The following is an 11,681-nucleotide window of genomic DNA, read 5'->3' on the forward strand; positions in this document are numbered from 1 at the left end:
GTAGTGTGTGTTTCACTAATTATATATATAGGATTATTCTTTTTATTTAAAAGAGGATGTAATTATTTTTTATTGTAATTAAAGAGAACACATGTCGATTTTCCTAAATCATGTTAAAATTTTCAGTTCACACTATTAAAAACATGCAATGTCAATTAAATTTTTTAAATATCTATTACTTTTCTGTTTTTGTTTTATTATCATTGACGCATGACAAAATTTGAAATATAGTTTAGAACAATAAATTATTGAATATAAGTTATATTTTTACTTCTAATCATTTACATATATATTTTTGTGGAATTAAATATGCTGTGTCATGCTAGTTACTGTTTCCTAATAGTTGTCTGATATTGTAAGTAGAACTCAGTTACCAACAATATAACAGCCAGAGGAAATTAGAAAGATAAAGGAACATTCAAGTGCTATGTTAATCATTCACAGTTTTTTAAGATTGAATACATAATCAATGATATCACCTAGCCAATAAATTCACTGAATTCTGTTAATTAAGAAATATTTGATTTTTTTGACTCATCAAACAAAGTCAAAGAGACAGAAAATCAACCAACCTTTCAGGAGCTGGCATGTTCATCGCCATCTTTGTCTACCAATCCCAACGTTTTATGTAAAAAAATTAAAGACATATCCAACATAATATAGACAAATCTATTTTTTTAATGCTAAATTTTAATTAGCATAAATTTTTTAATGAATTATCAAAATTTTATTAATTGTCTGCACAATTCTGTTTAACCCTTTCGGGTCTATGACTATCCTCTCAACTAATGTGCTAAAAACATAAAAATGCATGTAACCCGCCTACAACAAAAACATAAAAACCCACCAATGTCCCGCCCCTTCTCTTTCTTATATATATTTATATGTATCAAACCTTATTGAAATGGTTCAACCAAAGATAAAAGAACCTTAGAGAAAGTTGGCAAAGCCATTACTCAACTCAAGATTTCTCAACAATAACAGTACTTGTTTGAAGGAACAAGTTTTGGTTTTTGTTTTGTGGCATGGAGGGTGGTGGTAGTTTTAGGATTGGTAGTTCATCAATTTGGAGGAATAGTGATGCAGAAATATTCTCTAATAACTCTTCCCACCAACAGGAAGATGATGAAGAAGCTCTCAAATGGGTTGCAATTCAGAAACTTCCTACTATTGCAAGGTTAAGGAAAGGGTTATTGGCTTCTTCTGAAGGGGAGTCATATGAGATTGATATAAAGAAACTTGGGTTGCAAGAAAAGAGAGTTTTGCTTGAAAGATTGGTTAAGATTGCTGAAGAGGACAATGAGAAATTTTTGCTTAAGCTCAGAAACCGTATTGATAGGTGAGAATGCTTCATTCTCTCATTTCTTCTTAATTGATCTTTAGTTGAGTTATTAGCTGCTGTTCAAATTCATGCATTCGAGTCCAACATCGTAAGCCTTATTCTATGTTGGTTTACTCTTCTTATTGCCTATTGATTTTGATAATATGGAATTAGAACCATAATCCAACTTCTCTCTAGTTATTTTGAGCCAAAAGTTGATCTTTAATCATGAGTCAAAAGTAACTCTCGTCTAATCCGACAAACCTCTGTGAATGAGACATATTGGGAAGTATATCCCACATCGACTGCCTCATTTTCTTAAGCTATGGGCAGAATGATTAATTCCTTAGGGAATAGCTATTTTCTTGAAAAATAGCTTTTATGGATTTAATCTTAATATGAAAAATAGTTCCAAGGGAACAAAAGTTCAGAGAAAAGTTTGAAGCTTATATGAATTTTTTATAATTGTCATTTTGAAGTCAATCATACTTTATAACTTCACACCCATTTTGTGATTTATTGTATAAATTTGAATGATTTTTTATACATAGATGATCTTAAAATCAATTTTCAACAATGTAAAGATTGATTATAATAAAATACAAGCACACTTAATGTTTTTCCTCCTTGGATGTAATCAGAGTTGGAATTAATCTTCCTACAATAGAGGTAAGATTTGAGAACTTGAACATTGAAGCAGAAACTCATGTAGGAGGTAGAGCTATGCCCACCTTCACCAACTTCATGGTTAATATAGTGGAGGTAAGTGCTAGTACAAATATTTTCCCTAAATATTAATACTTACTATATGATCTTATGACTGAAGATTCTAACTTGCCAATTTTTTTTATTAAAGGGTCTGTTGAATTCTCTTCATGTACTTCCAAGTACAAGACAACATATAAACATTCTCCAAGATGTTAGTGGAATAATAAAGCCTGCCAGGTACTAATGCAAATACTACGAATGTAATATCTATGCATTGACATTGTAAATGTTTATACATGGTCTGTGCATCACCCACCTTTCATTTGGATTACTTTTTTTTGTTGAAGAGTTAATTGAAAATGAACTGTGAATGATACAATGACAGTATATAAAACTTATATACACTTTCGGTGTATACATTTTTTTCTCAATACCTATTTATAGACCATAATTAAATATGTCCTTCTTTTTTGTATAAACAAGGGTATCCCCTCATCCTTTGTATAAGGAATTAATCCCTTTCGAGGTGTATAACTGTCCATTCTAACAAGTGTCGATCCCAGGAGGTCGAACCTTCACCTTTTGGTCTACCTGGGAATGGAATCCAATAGGCTTTACAGAGAACAATGTTTTCTTGGTAATTAAATATGACATTTGGAACTAATGTAAGAGGTTTCCAATTTCTTCTCTACAGAATGACATTGCTTTTGGGGCCTCCAAGTTCAGGAAAAACTACTCTCCTATTGGCCTTGGCTGGAAAACTTGATCCAAAACTAAAGGTTAGGACATAGAAGAATAAATGCTTAATGTTAAATCATGCATTTCATTATTCTGACATTTCTTTTACATTTTGGATATGAGGCTAATAATATTGACTTCTTGAACAGTTCACTGGAAAGGTGACATACAATGGCCATGGAATGAATGAGTTTGTACCTCAGAGAACTGCTGCATATGTCAGTCAAAATGATCTTCATATTGGAGAAATGACTGTCAGAGAAACCTTGGCTTTCTCAGCTAGAGTTCAAGGAGTTGGGCCTCGCTATGGTTAGTTACTATGTTGGTTTTCTTTTCGGTTCTAAATCATTCCTAGGCGAAACAATTAAGATAGATTTAGAGATCAATGCTTTGTCAATGAACAAGATTTGTGATAAAACATTATGACGTCGTTTGATCCATGTAGCCAACTTCACCTAATGGAATTAAAGCATGATTGTTGTTGTATTGGTGTTCATCTAATACAATTTAGGAAGCACAAACAAACATTTCAGATGAAAATAGTTTTGACTATAAATTAATTATTATTCTGCAGACTTGTTAGCAGAGGTATCTAGAAGAGAAAAAGAGGCAAATATCATGCCTGATCCAGATATTGATGTGTACATGAAGGTAACATATATTATACTTTTTGAATAAAATGTGACATCTTAACATTTCTAACATCATATTTATTCTATTTTGAAGATTCCACCCTTCTAATAATTCTCTTAAATTAAGTCCACCATCTACTTCTTTTCCATACAAATTGAAATAACTGATAATTAAGTATGTATCCTTTTGACTCATATTTCTCAGGCTGTAGCAACTGAAGGCCAGAAGGCAAATTTGGTAACAGACTATGTCCTAAGGGTAAAACTCATGCTCTCAAAACCATCTTTGATCATTATGAATTCAATTAATAATATCTTCTTTTAAAGTCTCTTGTTTCTTTCCTATACATATGCAGATTTTGGGACTAGAGATATGTGCTGAGACTTTTGTAGGAAATGCAATGTTAAGAGGCATTTCGGGTGGACAAAGGAAACGAGTTACAACAGGTAAATTTAAAACAAACCTGATTTCAATATTGAAGTTTATCATGTTTAATAACCTCAATAAGTTGATTATGTGAGAATGCTTAATATTTGTAAAATCTATTAATATAGGGGAGATGCTAGTTGGACCAGCTAAAGCACTATTCTTGGATGAAATATCTACTGGTTTGGATAGCTCAACAACTTTTCAAATTGTGAATTCACTCAAGCAATATGTCCACATTCTCAAAGCTACTGCGGTCATCTCGCTTCTGCAGCCGCCGCCGGAGACTTACAATCTTTTTGATGACATTATTGTACTCTCTGATAGCCACATTGTGTACCACGGTCCTCGTGAAAATGTTCTTGAATTTTTTGAATCAATGGGTTTCAGATGTCCTGAGAGGAAAGGTGTTGCAGACTTTTTGCAAGAAGTAAGTGTTATTGTGTCATCGAGAGTTCGGAAGAGCTTATATTATTATATATGCAGTTAGATAGTTATGTGGAAGAATTTATAAAAATAGCTTATGACCTTTCTATACTTGTTTATCTTATTTCAATAGGCTTTTAGAGAAGCTAATGATATGACTTAAAAAGAGCTTATTGGATAGCAGTATGCCCTTATATAACAAATGCTTATTGAATAAGTGCTTAATGAAACTGTTTATCCAAACATGGTAATATGTTTACACTAGTAAAATTGATTATTATATGTATGTAACAAATTTATAATGTTAGGTGACATCAAGGAAAGATCAGGAACAATATTGGGCACAAAAACATCAGCCATACAGATTTGTCACATCTAAAGAGTTTGCTGAGGCATTTAAGTTATTTCATGTTGGGAGAAGCATTGGTGATGAACTTTCTACTGAATTTGACAAGTCTAAGAGTCATCCAGCGGCATTGACAACCACAATGTATGGAGTTGGAAATTTGGAACTGTTGAAGGCTTGCTTATCAAGAGAATATTTACTTATGAAACGCAATTCATTTGTCCACATCTTCAAGCTTTGCCAAGTATGTTTAAAAATTGCAAAATTTCACTTTATTTAATCCTTTAGGGCATGTTTGGTTTGAAAAAACTTTTTTGTGTTCATTTTCTGTTTTAATTAGTAATTGCAAAGATGTCATTGTTTTCATTCTGTCTCATTATTACCAAATATGCAGTACGAGTATACAAGTATATTGTTCATTACTTTTTCGTTACTTTTATGAGGCTTCCTTTACGATGAACTTGGTATATGATACAATGATTTGTATAAGGAACAATATAAAATACTTTTTCACTGTTTCCTATACTAATCTATAAAAACAATGTATACCTTTGCAATTCTTATTAATAGAAACAGAAATGGAAACTTTTTGAAAACCAAATAGACTCTTGATGTGTTCATTATTCAAATCCAATACTAATGGCTTCCCTCCTCTTTTAGCTTGCTGTATTGGCAATGATTGCCATGACCATTTTTCTTCGGACCGAGATGCACAGAGATTCAGTGACTCATGGAGGTATATATTCTGGTGCACTGTTCTATGCTGTTGTTGTGATCATGTTCAATGGATTGGCCGAGCTTACCATGGTGGTTACAAGGCTTCCTGTTTTCTACAAGCAAAGAGAATATCTCTTCTACCCTTCATGGGTCTTTGCTCTTCCTGCATGGATCCTAAAAATCCCTATGACATTTGTGGAAGTTGGTGTTTGGGTATTCCTCACCTACTATGTAATTGGTTTTGATCCAGAAATTGGAAGGTAATATGACTATATATGTTTTTGCTTAAACTATACTTTTCTCCCTCTCCATGATGTTCCTTTTTATTTGATCCTTACAGGTAAATATTCAATATGTACAATTATATTCATTTCAATCCTAGTTGTTTATTGTTGTTATAACACTGTTTATTGGAGTAAAAGTATAAAGACCAAATTGGAAATGATTGTCACATGACTTTTTGGTCCCTATACATGATAACCATTTTCAATGTGGCCTTTATAGACGAAAATTTTCAATTTAGTCCTTGTATTATAACTCCAACAAAGTGATAAACGATATATAGCAAAATACAAATTATTGTCCGCATAGGAACTGCAATGAATTTTTTTATGTACCACAACCAAGTTAAAAACAAGTACCACTTATAGGAACCAAGACGAATATACTTTAATTTTTAAGACATACTCAGCAAACTTATGAATTTATCTTTTTCCCATTTTCTATTTGAATCTTGCCAAGTAAAAGTTAATGTTACGTTATGTATTTACTTGTCTACCTAATGCAGATTTTTTAGGCAATTCCTTCTTCTTGTACTGGTAAACCAGATGGCTTCTGCATTATTCAGATTTGTTGCAGCAATTGGTAGGGATATTACAGTGGCTCTAACATTGGGGTCTTTCACATTGGCCATCCTTTTTGCTATGAGTGGTTTTGTTCTCTCAAAAGGTATCATAATACAAAACAAAACAATCTTAGTTTTTGTCACATTATGCTCTACATTAACAGTACTAATATGTTTTCTTTGCTTAATGACCATAGACAACATAAAAAGTTGGTGGCTGTGGGGCTTTTGGATATCCCCTATGATGTATGGACAGAATGCCATAGTAATCAATGAGTTCCTTGGGAAAAAATGGAGACACGTAAGTTTTTGATTAATTAATTTGTTCATTTTTGTGTCTTCCTTGTTATATACATAACATAATGTTTTCACATTATTTTTTATATGAAAGGTCTTGCCTAATTCAACGGAACCATTAGGAGTTGAAGTTTTAAAATCTCGCGGATTCTTCACTCAGTCATACTGGTATTGGATAGGTGTTGGAGCCTTGGTTGGATACACATTGCTTTTCAACTTTGGCTACATCCTTGCTCTCACTTACTTGAATCGTAAGTTTCTTCGCCTCAAATGTTTAACAATAAGGAAACTTTCTGAAGAGCTTATAGAGACTTGTTCAGAATCTTAAGAACAACTTATGAAACAGAACTTCTAAAGATAACTTATGACTTTCCTATGACCTTCTTTTAGCTGATCTCAATAAGCTTATGAGATAACCTTATGAAAATAAGTTCTTTATTATTTCAAACGAGTTTATTGAATAAGTGTTTACCCGAACGCGTCCTAAATCAAATAACGAGCATATTTACAAATATCACAAAATTGGTTATGCAGCATTTGGGAAGCATCAAACAGTTAAAGCAGAACAAACAGAAAACAATGTGCAGAATGGTGACAGTAAAAGAGGAACTAATGTGTTGAAACACCTAAAACATAGCTTGTCTCAACACTCAAAAAGAGGTACTTTGTTTCATGCCAACTGAACCTGTAGTAATGTGTATGCTATGCATGAGTATTATTTGATTTTCAATTTACATCACATTTATTTGTAACATTGGTACCACTTTGCAGTTAGAGATGGTGAAAGTATAAGCGGAAGTGCCTCTCCTCGCTCTTCTTCCACAAGGGAAGAAGTGGCTGCTGTGGAGACTAATCATAACAGGAAAAGAGGAATGGTTCTTCCTTTCGAGCCACATTCCATCACCTTTGATGACGTAACATATGCTGTTGACATGCCACAGGTAATTCAGAAACAAAATACATAAGTAGAAAAAGCTTATAGTCAACTCAAATTTCAAAGTACTTATTGTGAAACAAAATTTTGGTTTTAAGTATTTGTACTAAACTTTGCAGGAAATGCGGAACCGGGGTGTTGTTGAGGATACGTTGGTTCTTTTGAAGGGTGTAAGTGGCGCTTTTAGGCCCGGTGTTCTCACTGCTCTAATGGGTGTCACTGGTGCTGGCAAAACAACTTTGATGGATGTACTTGCAGGTAGAAAAACTGGGGGATATATTGGAGGAAATATCACAATTTCTGGGTATCCAAAGAAGCAAGAAACATTTGCAAGAATTTCAGGATACTGCGAGCAAAATGATATCCACTCTCCTCATGTTACTGTATATGAATCCTTGCTCTATTCAGCATGGCTCCGATTGTCCCCGGACATCAATGATGAAACCAGGAAGGTCTGTATTTGAGTCCTATGCCTTTTCTTGGCTTTCATCTTTACTGTTTTTAGTACAAAGTAAGCTGTGAACTATTTGAACACTTGAGATTTCTATGAAGTAGCAAATTTAGTCATACTGGTGGGAACAAATTTTCTTAGTGGCTGAGTGCATAAGTGCCAAATCAAGTGTTACTTACCATTCATAGTTGGAATTATTCTGCAGAAAACAGAAGGATAAGTGTGATAGGAATTTTTTTTGCATGTTTTATTAATGTTCCAAACTTTGAAGGTTACAAATGATTGCAGATGTTCATTGAGGAAGTGATGGAACTTGTGGAGCTGAAACCACTAAGGAATGCATTAGTTGGATTGCCTGGTGTAAGTGGTCTCTCAACGGAACAGCGCAAAAGGTTGACTATTGCAGTTGAGCTGGTGGCGAATCCTTCTATAATATTCATGGATGAGCCAACTTCTGGACTGGATGCAAGAGCTGCTGCTATTGTTATGAGAACCGTAAGGAACACAGTTGACACTGGAAGAACAGTTGTGTGTACAATCCATCAGCCAAGCATTGATATATTTGAATCTTTTGACGAGGTAAAATGGCAGAACCAAGAAATGTTGCAATTTTAGTTTGTTCACTTATAATACTGAGTTCCTAATCGAAGTTTTCGTAATGAAATGCAGCTTTTGCTAATGAAGCAAGGAGGACAAGAGATATATGTTGGGCCACTTGGACATCATTCTTCAAATTTAATTAGTTACTTTGAGGTACTATATAATAATGTTATGGTAAAAGAGTATCGAATTGAAGACCGTTTATCTGCGTGTATATTTTTTACTGATATGCACACTTTTATCTTGAAGGGAATCCAAGGTGTCAATAAGATTAAAGATGGCTATAATCCAGCAACGTGGATGTTGGAAGTAACAAGTACCGCTAAAGAAACGGAATTAGGGATTGATTTTTCTCAAGTATACAAAAATTCAGAGTTACACAGGTATTTTCAATTGTATGAACTAAACTATACAAGTAGATAAAAGATGTTATAGTGAAAACTTTGTTATAAGATGTTATTCATAGTATATTATGATTTCTGATATAAATTGGTTTGTGGCATGTTGTTTCAGGAGAAACAAAACACTTATCAAAGAACTGAGTACTCCACCTCCTGGTTCAAAGGACCTATACTTTCCATCGCAGTACTCGACATCCTTTTTCACTCAATGCATGGCTTGCTTGTGGAAACAACATTGGTCTTACTGGCGCAATCCTCTATACACTGCCATAAGGTTTCTTTACTCAACCGCGGTGGCTTTAGTGCTTGGAAGCATGTTTTGGAATCTTGGCTCTAAAATGTAAGATAAAACTAAAAACTAAGAAAAGTCCTACGGCTTCAAAGCTTGCTATTGGGGTTGGTAACTTGTGTTTGATCTAACAATAACTTTTGGTATCTATTATTGCAGTGAAAAGCAACAAGATCTTTTCAATGCCATGGGTTCCATGTATGCTGCTGTTCTCCTTATCGGCATTAAGAATTCTACTTCAGTGCAACCCGTGGTTGCTACCGAGAGAACAGTCTTCTATAGGGAAAAGGCTGCTGGAATGTATTCAGCTTTACCATATGCTTTTGCTCAGGCAAGCATTTCCTCACTCAGAAACTTGTCTTATGTTTTTAATCCATCACGAGTCAATAATTTGCTCAAGTAGTGTTTGGCACGCAGACAAAACAAGATGAAACATGATGTTATGTTCTATTCTCTTTGGTTCCACCTGTTTTAAGTGGAACTAAAATATCACGTGTCGATAATTTACTCAAGTAGTGTTTGGTACACAGATAGAACAAGATGAAATGTGATGTTATGTTCTATTCTCTTTGGTTCCACCTGTTTTAAGTGGAACTAAAATATCTTACATTTTAATCTCATGTTTTGTTCTGTTCATAAATTACAGCAAACACAGAATCATATGCTTACCTTATTCTAAATTCATTTTTTTTCTTGCAGGTTCTAATTGAGCTACCATATGTTCTATTTCAAGCCATAGTCTATGGCATTATAGTTTATTCAATGATTGGTTTTGAGTGGAATGTAGCTAAAGTTTTCTGGTACTTATTCATCATGTATTTCACCTTTCTGTACTTCACATACTATGGCATGATGTCAGTGGCACTGACCCCAAACCAACACATTTCCACTATTGTTTCCTCTGCATTCTATGCAATATGGAATCTCTTCTCAGGATTCATAGTACCAAGACCAGTAAGTTTTTGCTTCCTTTCATACATAGTGCACTGCATATTCCTACTTTCTTTGCATAGCTCTACATAATCAATAATAATATTACTCATGTACACATACTAATTCACATTTAAATACTTTTCATATCATTACTCTTACATATATATCACCTCACATCTTTACAATTTTCATCATCTAATTATATCCTCATATAATCCTGTCACAATATTGTAATTCTGTTATATAATTCTGATGTGAATGAATTTGAGCTGATTTAGTAATCCTTGCCCCCCACAACTCCTTAATATATTTTGCAGAAGTAACTATACACATAACATATGCAATATTGTTTTCACAAAAAGAGAAAAAAAAAATGTATGTACTGAGAGTGTATGAGTTTTATACATTGTCACTGCATCATCCACCACTCATGTTTAATCATCATTGACTCTTCAAAAAAGTAATACAAATGAATGGTGGATGATGTAGTGAGTTTGTATAAAGCTTTACACTGACAGTGCGTAAAGATTACACTCTTATAAAAATACCTTGCAAAAAAAATATATACTGTAGAAAGTTTTACACTACCATACATAATGATTAAACTCTTATATTTTCATGAACACATGGCATGAAAATTTGGTAACATTAATCCATATTTGATTAACTAACTAATACCATTTTCAATATTTTTTTGCATGGGCTTATAGACTATGCCAGTGTGGTGGAGATGGTACAGTTGGTGCAATCCAGTAGCTTGGAGTCTGTATGGATTAGTGGTATCACAGTTTGGTGATATAACCAAAAGCATTGAATCCAATGATGGAACTACACCATCAGTGGAAAAATTCTTAAGAGATTACTTTGGTTTCAAGCATGATTTCTTAGGAGTTGTTGCAGCTGTTCTTGTTGCATTTCCACTAGCTTTTGCATTCATCTTTGCTATGTCAGTGAAGATGTTTAATTTCCAAAGGCGCTAAGAATGCCATTAAGGTTTTATTTTTTGGATATAATGGTAGTAATGTTATTTGAACCTATGAGATTATGTATAATACACAATCCTAGTGGATTGAGCCATTCAGAATTTTTTGTATAGGATGTTTCCCTTCATGATGATTTTGTAAGATAAGATCCACATAGCTTTCTGTATACTTTTATTAAATAATTATCAATGAAATGTATTATAGTCACTAGTCAGGTCCATAGTCTATATCTATGATATTTGATGTAATAATTGGTTCTTTTTTGCCATATATTTCATTACTTTATTCTAATGTCAAGAACTATGCAATTTATTAATGATTTAGTTAAATAATTTTAAGAAAACTTGACTTACACCGGAGCAAGGAGCATTGGGAGACATAAGTTTAGAAGAAAAAAACATATTTTTCTATAGGACATTAGATTTTCATCATAGCATAGTTCTTTTAAAATTGTTCTTGAAACTATCTTTCTCTTACTTTTGTATATACGATTATATCTAGTTTAGGACTAATATTTAGCTTTTTATTTTGAAGAGGTAGATCTACACAATTTTACTTTTATAAGTAAAAATATTATTTCTAGGATTTAAATCAATAATCTGTAGATCGCAAACAAACAACTTTATCGATACGC

General features: G+C 33.2%; 1 protein-coding gene across 2 annotated transcripts; it reads left to right on the forward strand.

Annotated features, from left to right (window-relative positions):
* LOC109334730 (pleiotropic drug resistance protein 1-like) lies at positions 891 to 11,254 on the forward strand. 2 transcript variants are annotated; one of them, XM_019570641.1, is made up of 24 exons: positions 892 to 1,339; positions 1,963 to 2,083; positions 2,178 to 2,266; positions 2,724 to 2,808; positions 2,917 to 3,076; positions 3,342 to 3,418; positions 3,605 to 3,658; positions 3,756 to 3,846; positions 3,955 to 4,256; positions 4,561 to 4,842; positions 5,259 to 5,575; positions 6,103 to 6,263; positions 6,357 to 6,460; positions 6,551 to 6,707; positions 6,991 to 7,116; positions 7,228 to 7,397; positions 7,510 to 7,842; positions 8,130 to 8,420; positions 8,511 to 8,594; positions 8,691 to 8,824; positions 8,955 to 9,182; positions 9,291 to 9,462; positions 9,831 to 10,085; positions 10,775 to 11,254. In XM_019570641.1, exons 1-24 carry the CDS (start codon positions 1,026 to 1,028, stop codon positions 11,042 to 11,044), a joined length of 4,377 nt encoding a protein of 1,458 aa, XP_019426186.1. In that variant the 5' UTR covers positions 892 to 1,025; the 3' UTR covers positions 11,045 to 11,254. The 2 variants fall into 2 exon arrangements, with proteins under 2 accessions (XP_019426185.1, XP_019426186.1); XM_019570640.1 differs by having other exon boundaries at positions 891 to 1,339; positions 6,103 to 6,460.

Source organism: Lupinus angustifolius, chromosome LG19, assembly GCF_001865875.1.
Source record: "Lupinus angustifolius cultivar Tanjil chromosome LG19, LupAngTanjil_v1.0, whole genome shotgun sequence".
Taxonomy (NCBI): domain Eukaryota; kingdom Viridiplantae; phylum Streptophyta; class Magnoliopsida; order Fabales; family Fabaceae; genus Lupinus; species Lupinus angustifolius.

Bases quoted from the DNA above. Each gene is read 5' to 3' on its own strand.
- LOC109334730 (XM_019570640.1), top strand. From the start codon at position 1,026: ATGGAGGGTGGTGGTAGTTTTAGGATTGGTAGTTCATCAATTTGGAGG. The intron at 1,340-1,962 runs GTGAGAATGCTT...GGATGTAATCAG, and splicing joins CTCAGAAACCGTATTGATAG to AGTTGGAATTAATCTTCCTA. The intron at 9,183-9,290 runs GTAAGATAAAAC...CTATTATTGCAG, and splicing joins TGGAATCTTGGCTCTAAAAT to TGAAAAGCAACAAGATCTTT.